At 49.4% G+C, this 20,821-nt stretch overlaps 1 protein-coding gene across 1 annotated transcript in view; it reads right to left on the reverse strand.

Annotated features, from left to right (window-relative positions):
* The window catches only part of LOC149325148 (glutamate receptor ionotropic, kainate 2-like), a 76,870-nt gene that overhangs the window by 10,707 nt on the left and 45,342 nt on the right, over positions 1 to 20,821 (reverse strand). The window contains exons 11-15 of the mRNA XM_089563140.1: positions 13,430 to 13,639; positions 10,906 to 11,466; positions 9,123 to 9,348; positions 7,400 to 7,671; positions 5,181 to 5,407 (exon numbers count right to left, since the gene is read on the reverse strand). Of these exons, the coding sequence (XP_089419266.1) occupies positions 5,231 to 5,407; positions 7,400 to 7,671; positions 9,123 to 9,348; positions 10,906 to 11,466; positions 13,430 to 13,639 (1,446 nt within the window). The 3' untranslated portion in view covers positions 5,181 to 5,230. The remainder of the gene's footprint in view (positions 1 to 5,180; positions 5,408 to 7,399; positions 7,672 to 9,122; positions 9,349 to 10,905; positions 11,467 to 13,429; positions 13,640 to 20,821) is intronic.

The raw sequence follows: 20,821 nt of genomic DNA on the forward strand, positions 1-20,821 counted from the left end.
TTTTGTTTTTACTTCTTGCTAGAATTTTAATCTGCTTAAGCAGAGGCTCGCATCGACTGCAAGCAAGGCAATGAGCAGGCAAGTTTGCTCCTTCTTTATTCCGAATGGATAGGGCATGTTCCCCTGCGCATTCATTCACGCATCGGCCTGTTCGGCATACATGTAGGCGCCTCCACACTTGAGTAGGATTTCATACACCACTCCAGTGGCACATTTCACGTACTTTTCGGCATGTTTTATGTCGCATCCACTGCCTCTAGCTCCTTGGTTCCCGGTTCTCGGGCACAAGGCTGCGAGTTTCCGTGGGGCAGAAAAAACAACAGGGACGCCATGCCTCTTGGCCACTTTTTTTACGTTGTGCGCCACTTTGTGTATAGAAGGCATCACCACAATCTTCTTTTTTGGCAGCGGCTCATCCACACTACTTCGACTTCTTCTTTTTATCTTCCTAAGAAGATTCTCGACCACAGCTGATATGACGTCGCAGGGGAAGCCGGCTGAAAGCAACCTTTCAATTTGATTATTAAAACTTATATGCATTGCATGTGGGCATGAGTTGGTAAGAGCGGATTCGAGGCACGAGCTTGCAATTGCTCTTTTTACTACCTTCGAATGCGCGGAATCAAACGGCAGCAACTCTTTCTTTGCTCGTGGGGCATAGTGCCAGCAGGCGTGTTGTGAGCCGAGATTCAGGTTAATATCTAAAAATTGCAACGACCCACTAGAAGGAAGTTCATGCGTAAAGGTCAAACCTCGCCCATACTGTCTAAAGGCAGTTAAAATCCTACTCACTGAATCAGTGTGGGTCAAGGTTATTTGTTTGGATAAAACAATCAAAAAATCGTCCACATATCTAAAACACTTACATACCCCCAGACTAGTAAACTCGTCATTTAGGGAACGGTCAATGGCGGCTAAAAATATGTTACTAAGAACGGGGGCGACGCAAGAACCGATACAAATTCCTTGTTTCTGAATGTAAAAGTTGTCTTGAAAAGATATGAAGGTGGCTTGCAAATAAAATTCGAGCAATGACATGAAGCTATCAGCTGATACACCAGCCGAGTTTTGGAAGCCTATTAACCCACTTCTATCAATGCAATCTCGGACAGCAACAAACAACCCTTGATGCGGCAAAGAATAAAACAAATCCTCGACATCTACTGAAAAGGCGTAGCCGATATGGTCATTGGAGTTGAAGAAGGTTACAACATCAGTCGAGTTCTTTCTAAAAAAGGGGTCTTCAATTTGGAAAGCATTAATGTGCTTCAGTAAATACTGGCTTTTAAGAACTGCCATGATCCCTTCTCGCTAACAATTGTTCTAAAAGGCATTGACTTCTTGTGCGTTTTTGCAGTGAAGAATACAGACAGCGCTTTTGTTTTACATGCAGTTATTGAGCTAGCGAGCCTGGACAGTTCAAGGTCTCTGCACAAAGCAGCAGCTCTGGTCTTGATCCTTGTAGCGCTGGGTTTCACCCGGACGAAGTTCTTTGCGATGGCTTGGCCCGCCTTCTCGTTGAAATCTTTATCACGTAGTACGAGAAAGCCTCCGTTCTTGTCTGCCTGAAGCAATCGCAGTTCATTTTGCCTAAAAAACGAGACCACCGTTTTGGTTGGGTGTTTGGCACGCCTGGTAGACGCCGTGTTGACCGTTTTGTTCAAAGCTTCTACACCTTCCAACAGGCACCTTTCTTGATCTTCTTGGTCAGCCTGGCTTGAAATCCGTCGGATGATTGCTAGCAGGTCGTGGGCTGGGATTGAAGGCTCAAGACTGTACTTGGGGACCTTGCTAAGAACACATACAACATCTTCTGGCAGTACCACGTCATTCGGGACCACAAGGCTGCTGGTGCCAGCAGTCTTGCTCATTGTTCTGCTGTGAGTCAGAGCCTGCTGAAGACACTGGGCCCACCAAAATTCAGTTATCTGGGCAGCAACTTTTCTGGCAGCACGCAGCTTAATTTCTGCTAGCCAGGTCGGGTCCATCGCAAAGCAAATCGAGCGCGAAAGGTCTTGGAATATGAACTGCGATTGCTTCAGGCAGACAAGAACGGAGGCTTTGTCGTACTACGTGATAAAGATTTCAACGAGAAGGCGGGCCAAGCCATCTCAACGAACTTCGTCCGGGTGAAACCCAGCGCTACAAGGATCAAGACCAGAGCTGCTGCTTTGTGCAGAGACCTTGAACTGTTCGGGCTCGCTAGCTCAATAACTGCATATAAAACAAAAGCGCTGTCTGTATTCTTCACTGCAAAAACGCACAAGAAGTCAATGCCTTTTAGAACAATTGTTAGCGAGAAGGGATCATGGCAGTTCTTAATAGGCCAGTATTTACTGAAGCACCTTAATGCTTTACAAATTGAAGATTCCTTTTTTACAAAGAACTCGACTGATGTTGTAACCTTCTTCAACTCCAATGACCATATCGGCTACGCCTTTTCAGTAGATGTCGAGGATTTGTTTTATTCTTGCCGCATCAAGGGTTGTTTGTTGCTGTCCGAGATTGCATTGAAAGAAGTGGGTTAATAGGCTTCCAAAACTCGGCTGTTGTATCAGCTGATATTTTCATGCCATTGCTCGAATTTTATTTGCAAGCCACCTTCATATCTTTTCAAGACAACTTTTACATTCAGAAACAAGGAATTTGTATCGGTTCTTGCGTCGCCCCTGTTCTCAGTAACATATTTTTAGCCGCCATTGACCGTTCCCTAAATGACGAGTTTACTAGTCTGGGGGTAGTAAGTGTTTTAGATATGTGGACGATTTTTTGATTGTTTTATCCAAACAAATAACCTTGACCCACACTGATTCAGTGAGTAGGATTTTAACTGCCTTTAGACAGTATGGGCGAGGTTTGACCTTTACGCATGAACTTCCTTCTAGTGGGTCGTTGCAATTTTTAGATATTAACCTGAATCTCGGCTGACAACACGCCTGCTGGCACTATGCCCCACGAGCAAAGAAAGAGTTGCTGCCGTTTGATTCCGCGCATTCGAAGGTAGTAAAAAGAGCAATTGCAAGCTCGTGCCTGGAATCCACTCTTACCAAGTTATGCCCGCATGCAATGCATATAAGTTTTAATAATCAAATTGAAAGGTTGCTTTCAGCCGGCTTCCCCTGCGACGTCATGTCAGCCGTGGCCGAGAATCTTCTTAGGAAGATAAAAAGAAGAAGTCGAAGTAGTGTGGATGAGCCGCTGCCAAAAAAGAAGATTGTGGTGATGCCTTATATACACAAAGTGGCGCACAACGTAAAAAAAGTGGCCAAGAGGCATGGCGTCCCTGTTGTTTTTTCTGCCCCACGGAAACTCGCAGCCTTGTGCCCGAGAACCGGGAACCAAGGAGCTAGAGGCAGTGGATGCGACATAAAACATGCCGAAAAGTACGTGAAATGTGCCACTGGAGTGGTGTATGAAATCCCACTCAAGTGTGGAGGCGCCTACGTGTATGCCGAACAGGCCGATGCGTGAATGAACGCGCAGGGGAACACGCCCGATCCATTCGGAATAAAGAAGGAGCAAACTTGCCTGCTCATTGCCTTGCTTGCAGTGGATGCGAGCCTCTGCTTAAGCAGATTAAAATTCTAGGAAGAAGTAAAAACAAAACAGCGCGGGAGCTTTTGGAGGCCTATCACATAAAAGAAAACGGTGATAAAGGTGTAAGCGACACTTCTGTCAAACTGTACAATAAGGAAAACCATTTTCTGCGCACCTGTTGTTGACCAGGAGTTCATTGGCTGTACCCCTCTCTCATTTCCCTTGTTCTTTTGCTGTGATTCTGACTATATAAGGCACCTTAACGCAAATAAACTCAGTTGATAGTTTGCGCTCTGTCTGTCTCCTTGGCTTTTTCCTGTGGCTGTTTTTTGTATAGCGCAACTTGATTTCTTCAAAGCAATGCACCAACTTGCCCAACAAGAAGTTCTTCTAAACTCTGACAATGTGCACAGGTTTTGTCGATTTCTTCTCGCGTACTTTTCAAATGCATGCACTTTGAGTTTACAAAGAAACTGCAAGGCTTGCCGTGTTTTCCAGTAGGCTGCCCACACCACCTTCTGCATTTCTAGGTGTTTCCTGAATTTCTACCGGGTACGTGACATCAGTGCGACTATATTCGGATCTAACGGTTTCATCCTCAATCTTTCCCTGCGCTACTGATGGGGAATTATCTTCCTCTTTTATGCATTCGTGAGATTTTTTTTTAATTTTTCGTGTCATAGTAGCCTGTTTTTGTTTTGTTCTACTCTTATAACGCGAAAGTGGCTTCATGCAGCGCAGGATTTGTTACTCGGATGTAATGTGTACTGTTTCTGGTTAATGAAGGTTGGTAAAGTTAGTGTTGGCTGAGCAGAGCAGATGGTGTGCTTCTGTAGCAGAAGAAGAGAAAACGCAGCAAAATGGTGACAGCCAGGCTCAAGAAGTAACCTGTGTGCACCAGAGGCCTCAAGATAACAATGTTCGAGAGGAACAGGTATCCCGGGAAAGTCCGCATCTCGTGAGGAATGGTTTGGGAACCTAACTACTGAAAACGAATTTCCATAAACGCACCTTCACCAAAAACAGATGTTCCGAACCCCTTTTGGAGGATCTTACGATGTCACTGCAGTGCGTTGAACACCGCACTGCAATAGTAAACACTAGATGCACTGACACATGGTCCCGACCACATTTTAAAACAGACGGCAAATTACAATCCTTGGCTCATGATCTTCCCGTTGTTGTCAACAAATATAGACACTGTTGGTATTAGTCCTAAGCAGTTGAGAACCTACATTGTGGAAATATAATCTATCCATACATGTGTTCTTACTTTCAATATTATACTCGCAATTACAGACTTTCTGCCTTGTTGAGCTTTTCCCATTTATTTTATTATTGATCAACTTTTTTGTTTTGTTTTCATATTGTGCTACAGTGAGGTATGCATTGTATAACACTTTTTAATGAACTTCTGAAATTTGCTGTTTGCTCTTGCTATGTTGTGTACTGGTTTCCTAGGCCTTTGTCAAGCTGTCTGTACAGCTTTTAGCCCAGGCTATCATCCACTTGTTGGAAAATAAATTTGATTTGATTTGAAGTCGCAGCACCGTGTGATTCGTCGAGCCCCCTCGTATCCAAGTGTGTGGCCCAGTTTGCAAAGCGAAGTATTGTTCGGCTCGCGGCGGTACTAGTTCGCTCACCGGTAGCAGGAGCTGAGTTTGTCGTCGGGCGCGCCCCGGGGCTCGTCCTGTCAGGAGAAGCTGTCCTTGGAGACAACCGCGCCGTAGCCCGTGAGGGGCATGAAGGGCAGCCCGTTCTCCCCGGCCGTCGGGGGCACGCGGTCGTCGCCCTTGGTGCGCACGGGCTTCTTGCCGCCGCAAGTCAGGGTGAAGCGAAGCTCACGGCACAGCTCCATGCACACCGGCTCCTGCGGGCGACGAGTCAGGCACGTCTTCATTTATGTCTCATTAGGCTCGCCAGAAATCTTCTTGTCGAATCATGCTAACGAGATTTGCTTCCATACCCTTACATCGTCCTTTCTCGTTTATTAATGCGAAAGCGTTATAGATGGGTCACTGACACAAAAGCCTGGCGCCTCAAAACGACGCAAATGGTAGCAACGGCGTGACGTCATCAAAGGTGCCAAAATACGAAATGTTAGCCGGTAATAGTCCGTACTAGTACTTACAACTACACCACCTACAAAGGAATAAAATAGAACTATGAATAGAACTGTGAACAGTATAACTATGAATAGAATTGAAATAGAAATGGAAAACAATCAGAATGGAACTGGAATAAAATTGGAACAGGATCTCAATGCTTTCACAATGCTCGCACTTAATTTGTTAAGTGTCCTAGCTAACTTCTTCTTTTTTTTCCGCTCGAAACAGTGCGGTTTCTACCGGGTGATAAATCTATGTCACACCTGAAATAGACCTTTGGCGAGAGTTTCAAACGCTGTCATTTCCTGCGCGGGCCCAGTATGCCGCTGCGTTTACCGGTAGGTATAGCCCCGACCAAAAATGACTAAAAATGACGATGATGATAGCCCCGACTGCGTCCTCTTGTATCTACACTTAGATAGAGCCCACATCTTATGGGCTTGCCCTGCTGACCTCCTATAACCATGGCTGCAACTCAGTATCTTTAAGCAAAGGGAGGCGACGCTAATCAGTTCGGACATGGCTGTCCAACGCCGGGCTCTCGAGCGAGCGCCGAAGTCATCACGAAGCACCGTCTTCTGATCACCTAGCGTCGACCTCAAGTTCCGTCTTCTTTTCTTTTCCGGAACTAATAAACTTTCTCTGGTGTTTCTGACCTTTTTTGACACACAGTTAGGATAACTTCTCGCGAATGTCTCTGTTAAGGCATCGCTAAGACCAGAGAAGAGCAGGCAAGCAAAGAATCAGGAAGCGAAAGCATCGAAGGACAGTCAGTGGGCCAGTGGGCTACTCAGCGATAAGGAGCGGTTGGTAAAGGCGGTTGCTCAAGCGACAACAGTACCGAAATGCGCTTCACATCACGAAGAGCACTCCGTACGCCAAGAGACCTGGCTGATAACCTATAGTGCGGCTACACCATTTATGATTGCACTAACAAGCAGGAATGGAGGTTAGTTAGCCGGTCATTGTGCAAAGAACCGTGCTAAACTGCTTACAAGACGAAAGACGAAAAACGCAAGAAAGAACCGTGTTACAGACGAAGCGCGCACTCACAAATAATATTACTGCTCTGAAAAAGAGTTCATTTATACATTAAAGTCGATGTCACATCAGGTGCGACACGAGCAAACACAAAACTAGACACGCTACCAAAAAAAAAAAAATACAGTGCACCCATCTCCTGTGATCATTACGACGACTCCAACCAGGCCAATAAAGATATCTCAGAATTGCATCACTTGATATCTTGGGTAGCGAATTCGAATGGCAGGGACTATCGTACTAATCACTGTTGGTTCATTTATTGGTAGCGTTATTGTCTTTGTTCGTGCTGGACCTCGTGTTACACCTACGTTTGTGTGTGAGTGAGTTCTCTCCTGAGCATTAAAGCCAGCTGTGAGTGCGAGATTCCTCTCTCTTATCGTTCCTTTGTGCGTTTCTCGTCTGTCGTCTTGAAACCAGCTTAGCGCGATTCCCTGCACAGTGCACACCATACATGAACCAGCGTGAATGAAATGTGCAACCCGCTCCTCCAGCGCACTGCTTGCTTGAACCTGCTCCCGAACGGTGATAGGCTGGAAATCTTTGACAGCAGCGCTTGGTGCAACGATCCCGCACTCCTAGAAGAGAGACCTGCCAGGTTGCATCAGGCGGCCATCTATTACGGGTACCATGATGTTATCTCGCTCTCTCACGCACCCCCCCTCCCCCCACACACACACGTACACAGACGCAAACACAAACACTGCGTGTACCCGTTCCTCGGGCAGCGCCTTGCGGGAGCGCCAGACGAACTCGACGACGGCCGTGACGCAGGCGATGCAGGACCCGGTGAGCAGCACCACGAAGACGCCGCCCACGTTGGCCAGGCCCAGGGCGGAGGTGCCCTTGGACGCGCTTGCCTCCTCCTTGGGGCACTTCTTGACGATGTGCCGCTTCTTCCACCAGCGCTCCTTGAGCACGTGCAGGGTGCCGCTCTCCTGCAGCTGCAGGATGGCCTGGGACAGCATGGTGCGGTACGGGGACCCTGCGACAGACGCATGCGCAGCACGGCTATAGGAAAGCGCCGATACTGCGATACACCGGCAGGCACCTCAGGGAAGGACAAGTTTGGAGACAGGTTTCCGTCACGGACTGAGCGGGACATCCTGCCTCTTTTAGAAGCAGCACTTTTCGTAGCGAGCGAATTCAAACCACTCGAAGCGCTGATTGGCTAATATAAATTACAACTGCGAGCCGAGCGAAAAGTTTATAAATTTCGTTACTTCCTTCTACGCTTCGTGTCCATCAGAATCCGGCACTAGCGCGCGGGAGTCGAACCCATGTTCTTGTAAGCATGACAAGAACGCCATAGAGGCTGTACACCACGGAAATGATCATTTCGTTGGGCAAACTGCAACTTTAAAGAACGAGTGGTAGTCTTCGGTATTAAAGGAAAAATGCTTTGTTGAGAGGACTAATGAGAAAACGTTGGGAGGTCCCTCTGAGGAACGCTGGAGCGTACGAGGGCCTAAGCTCTTTGATGGCAGTTGTGTTAAGTTCTTTGCGAAGTCATTTCTTGCGCACACAGCAATTAATCTTCCGGGTAAGTTGTATCCAGACGAATGTGGCAAGAACAAAAGGAAGACACTAGAAGTGTTCGTTCGGGTCTTGATTTCAGCAACGCGACGCGTGGTAAGCACGTAGGACGGCACCTTACATCATCGCTGTGAAAGGTGCACACCTGCCAGTGACTGACAGACAATCGAGTGTCGCTAGGCTTTTCCGAAGCGTGCGTTCAGACTGAAGGCTGGTTCACATGCAAGCGACTGAGCGATAGAGCGGCGCGTCGCAGCGAAAATTTCCAACTTGGAACCTCGCCGCTCATCGCCGCGACGACTCAAAAACAAGTTTTTCCGCCGCGGTGACAGGATTCACTAGCATTTTCGCTTGGATGTGAAACAGGCTTGAGAGCGAACACGCGTTGCGTGTTGTTGTCACACGTATTTCCGACTCCTATTGTCTGTATTTTTCCTGCCGCCGGCCGCGAAGTAGAGATCAAAGGATCACTTTCACATATATTTGCACAGGTAAAACTACATATTAATCATAGAGATATTACACGAATCTTCGTTGTACATTTGTGCTAGAATCTAAGCCTGGTTCTCTATTAGATTGCAAGTTAAACCGTTTTCTACATGCTCCGCCTTCCCCTCATGTCTCAGCCTAAACGCAATTACAGATCCAGGAGGAACTGACAACGCGTTATAACGGTCTTTTGGCGTGATTTCACTATAACAGGTGTTAGCGACTAGGTGCCGGTTAGTTCATGTGCCAATCTGTTTGTTATACCACTCGCTACTGCTGCTTTCTGCTAGCATGGTCTCCGCAGGTGGCTACAGTGCACCATGCGGCGAGGCCAAAAAGCGCCCGTAGGAAAAGCTCGGCTTACAGGCGGGGTGGGGAGCCTGCATGCGACTGACGCCTCGGTCTCCTTACCAGGCGGAGTGGCAATGCCGTAGCCCTTGTTGTCGAGGAGCGAGCCGATCTGCGTGAGGTCGCAGTTCCTCTCGATGGCGTATTCGATGGAGGTGGACTCCATCAGGTAGGCGTACTTTCCGCGGCGCACTCGTTCTATGCCCTTCTGGTTGGACTCGGTAAACACGCTGGGCCGTGCGGCCTGCATCACGTGCCACATCTTCTTGTAGGTGGGGAACTCAGACTCCTGCGACGAGAGCACAGTATCGACCGTCAGCCACGACCGCAGATGAGACCTTACAGCTCTGGAACCTTTCCTCGTGATTCAGCCACGGTGTTGTATTTACACTGATAAGTTTTCCTGTGCTGGATGTTCTCTGAGCAAAATTTTCACAGTGCGGGGAAGCCGAGGTGGACACGCCCCGTGCTTACTTGCGTTTCGATTTGCCCGCGCTGTGTAACACTTAATCTTGTGCTCAACCAACTAGCACACTCCTTTACCATATATATTTTCTCTTCACCACACTATGTGCGGACGGGCATGAAAGCCTACGGTTTGTAGCAGCCAGTATCTTTTGCGATTAATTGTTTTTTTTTTCGTAGCCTTTGGACGAATATTGCTTATTGATGCTTAAAAAAACGCGCTAAATGGAAGCCGAATACAACGAGATAATCTGATTGGAAGCACCCAGAAACGTAAATAAAGAGCGTGCATTCAAGTATGTTAACACGGCTGGAAGAAATGACAAAAAACAGATGCGAATTAAATTTGCAGGCCCCTCATAATCATTCTTGATACCCGACTTGACGTAAATGTAAGTCAACTAACGTATGGCTGGTACAGTATTCTTCATAATTGATTATTTATTTAGGTATCTATTTCAAAATACTTCAGCCCGACGGCCAAGCAGAGTTTCGAAAAAAGAATAAAAAACGCAGGTGAAACCATTATCTGATTAAAAAAAATGCGCTATATACAATCCATCTCATAAGTGAACAGAAAAACAAACATGAACGCCGTCAAAGGCAACTAAAGCATAGTGGAAGACAGCATTGTTTTTTTTTTTCTACAAACGGGGAAATGTTTCTTCAGACGACCAATTTTTGTCTGGCAATAGTTCTTTGAAGTCTACAGTGCGCTGTTGCCGTTATCTAAGCGCCACCCACTAGCCAGAACCACCGACATTTGATGTTTCAACTTTCTGTACGGCGTAAAACTCGCTGAAGACTTGATCGGCAGTTATCATTGTTGCGCCTGCATAATGTTAACGATTTATGAGCTTCATACCGAGGACTCTCGGCACACTGATTGCGGCGTTTCCAACAGTAACTTTCTTTGCTCTTTTTGCCGCGGCATGGCATCGAAATTCAATGGACTTGGAAAGTTTTTCGCCTAAGTTTAATCGAGGACGCGTTTGTACATCATCGCATAAAATCTGTTGTCTGCAGTGCCACTTTTCCTAGGACAGCTACGAATTTCTACCACCCGGGGTTCATTAACGTGTACTGACATCGCACAATACACGGGCCTCTAGGATTTCGCCTCCAACGAAATGCGGCCGCCGCGACCGGGATCGAACCAGCGTCTTTCGGGTCAGACCCCGGCCACGGTGGCCGAATTTCGATGGAGGCGAAATTCTAGAGGCTTGTGCGATGTGGGTGCACGTCAAAGAACCCCAGGTGTTCGAAATTTCCGGAGCCCTTCACTACGGCGTCCCTCATAGCCAGAGTCGCTTTGGGACGCTAAACCCCCAATAAACCAAGCCAATAAACCAGTTACAAGATTGCATGCGAAGCCGCGCACCTTGAAGAAAGCCTGGGTGGAGCCCGACTGCAGGCTTCCGTACTGGATGGTCGTCTGCTTGGCGAGGTCCTCGACGCTCTCGATGGGCGACACGAGTCGCTCGACGGTCAGGAAGGCGGCCAGGTTGGCCGTGTACGAGGAGACCATGATGAGGGTGAAGAACCACCACATGCCGGCCGCCACGCGCGTCGACAGCGCGCGGGGCGTGACGTCGCAGCCCTGCTGCATGAGGCAGCCGATGGTGAACCACAGGGTGTTCCATATGGTGAAGCGGTTCTCGAGCTCCGCCGGCCGCGGGTCGCACGGGTGCGGGTTCACCCACTCGTAGGGGCTGAAGCGGGCCACCACGAAGAGGAACAGCGACACGCCCAGGAAGGCGGTGGACATGTAGATCCACACCTCGAGCGACAGCGGCGCCAGGAAGGAGAAGAGCCAGGGCGGCTTCTTGTCCGCCTTGCGGTACAGGATGCTGATGCCCAGGTTCATGAAGGGCATCGTGAAGTCCACCACTTCTTCGCGAACGTACGTGATGGTCAGGTCCGCTATGGCCAGGTCTGCCTTCTGCGAGATTCCCCAGCAAAGCGAAAGCACGATGAGAGTGCAGCAGCAGTGCTCAGTAAGCTGCTGCTGCTGCTGCTGCTGTAAGACCGTGCAGATTACTCGCGTGAAGCTTAATGCATCGGTTCTCCTTGGCGTTTGCTTTTTATTGACCCCGAAGTCCCGGTTAAGAATACCGCTAAACATGGTCGGGCTAAAAGAAACATGATCAATAAAAGCAGAAAGATCATGCCTACCTAAAAACCTAACCTAACAAAAAGAACGATCTAAAAGAATACTATTCTTTGAAAATTTGCGCAGCCATCAAGGAGTCAACTAATGTGGCAATATTCGCGTTCTCAAAATTGGGAGCGCGCGACGAATATGGCCTCGGTATGGGAACCATGATTTACGCCTATCAGAAGCAAAAAGAACGATCTAAAAGAATACTATTCTTTGAAAATTTGCGCAGCCATCAAGGAGTCAACTAATGTGGCAATATTCGCGTTCTCAAAATTGGGAGCGCGCGACGAATATGGCCTCGGTATGGGAACCATGATTTACGCCTATCAGAAGCAAAGATATGAAAGAAAAAAAAATTTGACATCCATGTGTCGCCTTCCCATTTAAGATTATCCCGGCGTGCCACTTATTTATGCCGCACCGGCGCTTATGCCAGCTTCCGCTTGCCATTATTTTTGCGATTACACTTCTTGTCGCACATGTCGAACCTAATTATCAGCCTGGCGCGTTGCAGTGTTAGCGGCCAGGCGTTTCTGAGCCTTGCTGATTATCCCTGTGTTGTTTTCCCGTTCACGCGGACCACCGTAGAATCTGCACGGCCTCACGCTTTTCAGAGTATGTAATCCGTGATCCGTAGCGCGTGGCGCTCCTTGACCCGTCTCCTTAGCCGTCTCAACATGTCCGTTCAGAAACCGTTGCCGTGGCTCAGCGTGATTTCATGCTATGCGTCACCTACCGCACTCGTTGTGGGTTCTCACGCTCAGCACAGCGGACACGCAATTATGCGTGCTAAAGCACAGAACAGCCTAGAAGGTAGGGAACAGTAGTCACTCAGCAGCTCGCAGAGCGGGGTTCTCTACACCACCCAACAGCCCCTCCGATAAAAGGCTGGCCGGTCACCGCTTTATCGGCACTCGCCGTTCGTTCCCGTTTTCCTTCTTTCCCTCCTCCTTTCCCGCACACCTTGGGTGGCACACACACACACACACACACACACACACACACACACACGCGCGCGCACGCACGCACGCACGCACACACACACACACACACACACACACACACACACACACACACACACACACACGCACACACACACACACACACACACACACACACGAACGCACGCACGCACGCACACACACACACGCGCGCGCACACACACACACACACGCACGCGCACACGCACGCACGCACACACACCAGCACCATTCTCCAGACCTCGCACTGCTCCGCAATCGCTAATGGCGGATTACTCTTGCGCTGAGACAGCTAAAGTTCTAGGCTGGGGAAGCGGTGTATGCCAGCTAAGGTGGATAAGATGAACAAGGTAGTGAGGCGCTGGAGCCAAAAAAAAAAAAGAAAGAGCAACAAGACCGTCAAATTCGTGTTTCCCTGGACCAAAATTAAGATCTGCCTGTCTTTTCTTATTTATTGCTAAGAACCGTATTTGACACTGGATAATTAGTGAAACAGAGGAAGCACAAGTGTAGGTTACTGTCAGCATCCCTTAGAAACACTCTCGTAAAATGAATCGGTTGGAATGAACCGCTCTTAGAGCGAGCTGTGCTTTGTGTGATTATACGTACTGCCCGTTACGGTCACTGGTGTCTAACGACTGCTACTCGTTCTGTTGTACGCGCAGGGTGGGAAATTCTGTTATGAACATGCTCTAGTAGAATAAATCTCGGCGCATCAGGGAAACTGCGCACGCACTCAAACAAAGTGTGGACAGCCCACGCACCCCTTGCAGTAGCTCTCCGATCATGCCGTTCCACTCGTTCTTCTCGTCTCGCCGGCCGTGCGCCTTGTCGGCCACCTCGCGTATCTTGTACTTGATGTTGATGTCGGGCAGCTTGGCTATCTCCTCCAGCAGGTCGATGCAGTAGCCCTCGTACTTGGCGTTGCCTTCCAGCTCGGCGTGGTTCTCCTTCAGCATCGTGTACGGGGCTTGCTGAGCAGATGCAAGAGAAGGGAAAAAAAAATTGCCGACGATTACGTTACTTCCTAATGCGAAATTTGAGCGCAGCTCATAAGCTGTTGCAGCTTTTCAGTAGATTGAGGCAAAGAATTCGAGCAAGACATGCATGTACAATTACAGACAACCTCTTTTTTCATACATTTTCCTTCTTCAAGAAACGCTCCGCTAACAGTTCTTGGTTGTCATGACGGAAGCTTTGTGGTCGGAGAAATAGATGGATATATGCTCGACTTGCTGCACCAATGCCTGATTCTCAATGAAGAGGTGTGTGCAAGTATTTCGTGAGGCTGTCACAGCAGTGGGAGGCATTACGAGCGAGAGGAACAGGTTGATCTCCCGCATAAGCGGTAAGAAATTCCTGTTTGTCTTTATACAAGCTACGGGAAGGCCGTCTATCCTCCCCCCGCCCGCATATCGGCGCATCTGTCATCATTTTTCGTTCATACAGCAAGGGACCGGAATGGCCTGCCAAACGCTATCGTGGATCAGACCGACTCATCGTCATTGAAATCGTCCATCGAAGAAATGTACTGCTTAATATCCACCCCCTCATGTAATGCCCCTTCAATGGGGCCTTTTAGGTACAAATAAATAAATAAATAAATAAATAAATAAATAAATAAATAAATAAATAAATAAATAAATATGTAGCACATTAAAGTCCCCGCCCACTCTGCCACCCTGATAGGTGGCAGTTAATGGCTGATCACGAGAGAGCGCTCTCGGTTGTCAGTGCTAACGCATGCAGCCCACATCTCTCTCTCATCACCCCACGTACTTCAAAGCGCGTACTTCAAAAGCGTATTTCAAAGCGCGATTCAGGCGTCCGCCGACCCAGGGAGCCAGTTATGCGCCCTTTCATTCCTTAAAATGATCGGAGTGTAAAACATTGTCAATGCCAACCCCAATGAGTACAACGAACGCCGACGGCCTATGGCTTTAGCGCCGCGTTTCTGGCACAACGTTGTCAGTGCCGGTAGCTCACATCTCTCTCTCATCACCCCACGTACCTATAAGCGCGATTCAGGCGTCCACTGACCCAGGGAGCCAGTTGTGCTCCCTTTCTTTCCTTAAAATGGCACAACGTTGTCAATGCCAACGTGGTGGTGGAAAACATTTATGTACAGGTATAATACAGGAGGTTATGCATGAGCTGACCCAGAGGGGGCCAGCCCTTACAAATACTAGGTGGAGGTCCCTAGTTCGGGACCCCAGTGGCATCGGCCGCTGCCCAGGCTCGCGCGACCAAGGCCCGTTGGGCCTGCAGGTCAGAGCGGCCGAGCAGGGTCGCCTCCCAGTCCTCCCGGGTTGGGTTGGGGTGAGGGAGGATAGCAGGGTTGGAGGGGCAGGCCCACACCATGTGGTAGATGTCCGAAGACTACTCCGCACAGTGCGGACAGCTGCCCGAGAAAGAAGGGTCGAAGTGTTTCAGAGCTGCCGGGCACAGCAACCTATTAGTATACAGGCGGAGCAGAAGCCGCTCCTCCGCCTTTGAGAGACCTTTACACGGGCGGGGATAAAGACCATGGCCAGATTGATAGAGTGAAACGATGTCTTTGAAGGTGTAAGCTGGAATAAATTCGAGTTCCTGGTCGTCAGGGTCGGAGGGGAATGTCCGGTGAGTGAGCGCGCGGGCAGCGGCGTCAGCTGCCTCATTTCCCTCAAGGTCCATGTGAGCGGGAGCCCAAACGATACGCCGGTGCGCGGGGTCACCGGTGTAGACGCTGTTTTGAAGAATGCGGTAGGCTAGATACGGTACCCAAACCTGCTCGACGTTCCGACATGCCCCTCGCGAGTGGGAAATAATTGTTTTTGAATTGGAATCAGATGCAGCCAACGCAATGGCGACCTCCTCCGCGTGTGTTATGTCACGGGCTCGGAAAGTAAGGCCGTTCACTGTTTTGGATTGGTGGACGACTGCGGCTGTGTACCATCCCCCATGGTGGGGACCTGAGGTATCCACGTAGAATACGCCGGGTTTCGATCCGTAGACATGCACACGGACATGCAGCACGGTTTTTACAGACATGCAGCACGGTTTTCGTAAGCGACTGTCTTGCGAAACTCAGTTAGCATCATTTACGCATAAACTTAATCTCATCCTTGATCGCCGCTCAATAGCTGACTGCGTCTTCCTCGACTTCGCAAAAACCTTCGAAAAGGTATGCCACAAATTACTACTTTTTAAGCTAAGCAAACTAAACCTTGATCCGAGGCTTTTTTCCTGGCTCGAATATTTTCTTTGCAACCGCACTCAGTTCGTAACTGCTAACAATGCCACCTCTCCATCAACCGCCGTCCATTCTGGAGTGCCACAGGGATCCGTCTTAGGCCCTCTTTTATTTCTTATTTATATTAATGACCTACCTTCTTGCGTAACCTCGAACATACACTTATTCGCTGATGACTGCGTAATTTTTCGCGAAATTAACGACACTAACGACGTATGCGCTCTACAGAATGATCTATCTGCTATATCTGCATGGTGCAACTTATGGTTAATGCAACTTAATTCTTCTAAATGCAAAGTTTCACGTGTCTCCCGCATATCATCTACTACAGGTGCATATTGTCTGGAGGCCGGCACGTCATATCGCTACCTCGGAGTTCATATATCTTCCACTCTAAATTGGTCGCTCCATATTAACGTCATAATTAACAACGCTAACAGCATGCTAGGCTACCTACGCCGGAATTTCTCCAATTCCCCTACCTCCCTAAAACTCATGTTATATAAAACCCTTGTCCGTAGTAAACTAGAATACGCATCTGCAATCTGGGACCCCAGCTACGCAAATTCAATTAATGCACTCGAGCTTGTACAAAATAACGCCGCCCGTTTCATCCTACTTAACTTCAATCGTACTGCAAGTGTCACCTCCATGAAAAATACGCTCAACCTCCCACCCTTACCTTCCCGTCGAAAATTTTCACGGCTATGTTTATTTCATAAAATTTTTTACAACTGTCCCAATCTACGCGATGAATTGATATCTCCTCCGTATTTCATCTCTCCACGGCTAGATCACGTTCACAAGGTCGGTATAACGTCGCACGAAACAAAAGCTTGTACTCAGTCGTTCATTCCCCGTACATCAGCAGATTGGAACCACCTTCCCGGATCGACAGCCTGCATTCAAGACATCCTGCGCTTCCATAACAATTTAGCTAACATTGTATACTAAGGCTCACAACAAATGTACTTATCATTCTCCATTTCCTTTGTTTACTTTAGTTTCCTCTGTTTGTTCTCTTACCTTGCACTTACATATTATGCTTACTTCTTTTACTGAATTGTATAACCAGGAACATGACGCTTGTATGTTGAATTTTTGTTTTTGTTCTCTTTCTGTAATTTGTAACCACTCCCCTCTGAAATGCCTTTGGCCCTGAGGGTATCAATAATAAATAAATAAATAAATAGTGGAGGGCCAGGGCTTCCGCCCGCGCCAGGCGCCGGCCATTATGGTCCTCACGATTCATGTTCGCGGGAAGAGGGCGCACGTGGAGGGCGCATCTCCACTGGGGTGGAATACGTACGCGCTCTTCCATGAGAGTGGTGTGTTGGATGTGTAGTCGGGCAAGGAGGCGGCGACCCGACGATGTCTTCGAGAGACGTGTGTATTGGTTAGTCAAGTGGGCTTCCCGGAGCTCCCGAAATGTGTTCACCATGCCTAGCCCCAGGAGGCGCTTGTTGGAGGTGGTCACGGGGAGGCCTAGAGCCCGCTTAATAATTTTGCGGAGCATGACTTCGAGTGAATCTTCGTCTTGCTTCCGCAGGTGGAGGTATGGAGTCGAATATAGAATTCGACTGGTTACAAATGCATGCGCCAGCCGCAAGGCGTCCTTACATCGTAACCCCTCGCGCTTGTTAGAAACCCGGCGGACCAAGCGGCCCACCTGGTCCCCCACCTGACGGAGTTTGGCCAATGTTGTTTCTGACCGTCTGTCTTGATGTATAAAGAGCCTCAGTACCCGGACTTCGATATTTTCAGGGATTGGACCTGTCTCGAGAGACAGTGAAATTTTGGCTGTGCACTTTGGTGACGGGCGTATGTGCACAAATTCAGACTTTTGGGTGGAGCATTGGAGGCCGCAGCGGCGAGCATAACGGTCCACTATGGTTGCCGCCTCCTGCAGGTTAGCCTCAACGTCTGCAAGGGAACCCTGCGTGGCCCACAGAGTGATGTCATCAGCGTACAGCGCATGCTGCACACCGGCGACAGCGCCCAGCTGGGCCGGTAGGCGCATCATAGCCAAATTGAATAAGAGGGGAGAGAGCACCGCGCCCTGGGGTGTACCCCTGGTTCGTAAATGAAAAGGGCCATGTTCTTTATCCTGGATCCGAATGTAAGATTGTCTGTCGGCTAAAAATTGCCGAATGTATTGAAAGGCATTTCTGCCGCAGTTAGTTTGAGAGAGGTGGGTGAGAATGATCTCGTGGGTAACGTTGTCGAATGCACCCTTCCAATCCAAGGCGAGTACGACCTTGTCATTGTGAGGGCATTCCACGGGGTCGAGGACAGCCCGATTGAGTTGTAGCAGGACATCTTGTGCAGATCTGTGTGGGCGAAACCCGAACATGGTGTCTGCGAAAAGGTGTTTGGATTCCATGAACTCGGACAACCTGTCACGTACCATCGTCTCCATGAGTTTGCCCACACAGGAAGTCAGAGAGATGGGGCGGAGGTTGACCGTATTGATGGCCTTGCCAGCTTTAGGAATGAAGGTGATCGGGCGGTCTTCCACTCGATGGGTAGAGGCACTTCCCCAAGCCAGATTGAGTTAATGTAATTCAATAAAGACAGGTATGCTGGGTCGGGGAGGTTGGCTAACAATTTGACTGTAATTTTGTCCCGACCCGGAGAGGTGCCTCGTTTCATTTTTGCCAGGGCCGCCTTCAGGTCGTGGAGCTGGAACGGTTGATCCAGCTCAACGTTCTCAGAACCTGCATAAGAGTACGCCGGCCCGCGGGAGTCCTGGGTGGTGCACAAGTACTGGTCCCGGAGCTTGTGCGCCAATTGATTTGTGTTGCCCTGAAAGCTGTGTATTGCTCTTTGGAAATGTTTTTGAGTTTCCGTGCGTGTTTGCGTTGGGTCAATTAGGGCGCGAAAGAGTCGCCACGTGTTCCGGCTGGACATTTGCCGCGCGGCCGTATTGCATCGGGCCACCCAGTTGGAGTCGGCGAGTTGGGCCGCATACTCAGCCGCTCGTTGAGTGAGCTCGGCGATGCGAGCTTTAAGTTTCCGGTTGTGCTTTTGCCGGCGCCACCGACGGACGAGGCAATGCCGGGCCTCCCAGAGATGGAGCAGGTGGTTGTCCACATCCGAGACCACCTCTGAGAGCTGAATTTGAGTTTCGGAGGAGCGAAGGCCAGAGACCAATTCTTGTGACCAAGACTGGTAGCCCTGCTCATGTATGGGTGTGACATTGTTATAATTCTGCCTGAACTTGGTCCAATCTGGGAGTCGGGCTTGTGTTATTGGTCGCGCGAAAGGATGGGTCCTAATCGTAGTATTCAGGAGGCAGTGGTCGCTGCCGAGGGTTTCCTCGGTGTTGACCCAGTCTGCATATTGAATGTTGCGGGTGAAGGTCAAGTCCGGACATGTTTCCCTAGTCACGGAGTTGCCTATACGAGTTGGGTGGACTGGGTCAGTGTGAAGAGTGAGGCCCAGCGTTGACGCAAGCTCCGCCAACTTGCGTCCCCGCTTCTCTTCAAGGCAGTAACCCCACATCCGAGCGGGAGCGTTGAAATCGCCCACAATCAGGAGGGGGTCTTGACCCGCAACTCTCAGTGCGCGGCTAAAGAGGTCCGCAAATGATACATTCGGCAATTTCGGATTGCAGTATGCATTGAGTATGTGTAGCGGTGGATCCTGTTTGCGGAGTAGGAGGAGGGTCACCATTACATAGGAGTATTCAAGTTGCATGTCTAAGTCGGCCTGGTTGGCTGTATAATTTCTATGGACTAATAGACAAGATGAGGGGTCCTGCTGGAACGTCGTATAATTTGTTAGTACGGCGCCTTTCCCTGGCTCTTGGAGGGCAACTACGGCAGATAAATGCTGAAAGGTTGAAAGGAAAAGTCGGAGGTCGGCCCGCTTGGAACGGGTCCGGAGCCCCCGACAGTTCCACTGAGTAATCGTAATGGGGGAAGCCGATTTTGAAAGAGGGGAGCGCCTACACCGGTGGTGTCCCGCCATGCTCAGATTTAGAGGTGAGAGTTGGAAGTGAGGCTGCCCCCGAGCCAGATACCAGGGGCTGAAGCTCAGCAACTGGAAGGGGGCAGCTGTCTTCGTCATCGTCAAGGTCATTTACTCGGCGGGACAATCTGGAGGGCCGACCAGATACGTCCTTGAGAGGACCGGTTCTGCGAGAAAGGCGGGTGTTAGTCGCGACGTGGTGAGCGATCATAGAGGGGATGGCCTCCATGACTCTAGCGATGAGGCGTTCCATCGCAGTTTCCAACAGGGTGTCAAATTTGGCATTAAGACGGGCTTCGAGTTCGGCAAGGGAAGGTTCCATAGTCGGCGTCGCCGCCGTCTCGCTCTCCATAGCGTCCGTATAGGAGGGACTAGCGGGAGGGGGAGTTGTTTTATCCTCTAAGGCTTCAATTTTGGCAAGTAGCATCTCGTTTTGTGCCCGGAGAGAAGCTACAAGGTTGTGGAGCTCAGCGTCAGCCGGCGAGTGAGGGGGAGGGGAGAAGGGGTGCGAACAGGAGGCAACCCTGCCTGAACCGCTCACCTGTTTGCCATTTTTGACGCATGCAGCGCACATCTGTCCCTACCGCTAGCCACGTAGCTTAAATCACGATTGAGGTGTCCACTGTTCTAAGAGGGCAGCCACGCGCCTTCCCTTTGCTTTCCAGACTCCCTCTCCATTGGTTTCGCAGCTTAAAGCGCGACTAAGGTGTCCACTGCTGGTTACAACGGACAACGGCGACGGCGACACAGCGCAACGCAGAAACGGGCGCCAAAGAGCTGCGCTCTAAAAAAACGTCGCACCTGATACCATGAACACCCTGTCAAAGGCAGCGGATATAACCATAGTGTTGTAGCTGGGAAAAATATAGTTAATCTCTTTGCCTTGCTTACCCATTAAAGTTAGCGTCACTAACACCACCACCTGTAAATTTCTAATAGAGGCCTGAGGCCT

The sequence above is a fragment of the Amblyomma mixtum genome, chromosome 10 (genome assembly GCF_055824585.1).
Source record: "Amblyomma mixtum isolate Tamu chromosome 10, ASM5582458v1, whole genome shotgun sequence".
Lineage (NCBI taxonomy): Eukaryota > Metazoa > Arthropoda > Arachnida > Ixodida > Ixodidae > Amblyomma > Amblyomma mixtum.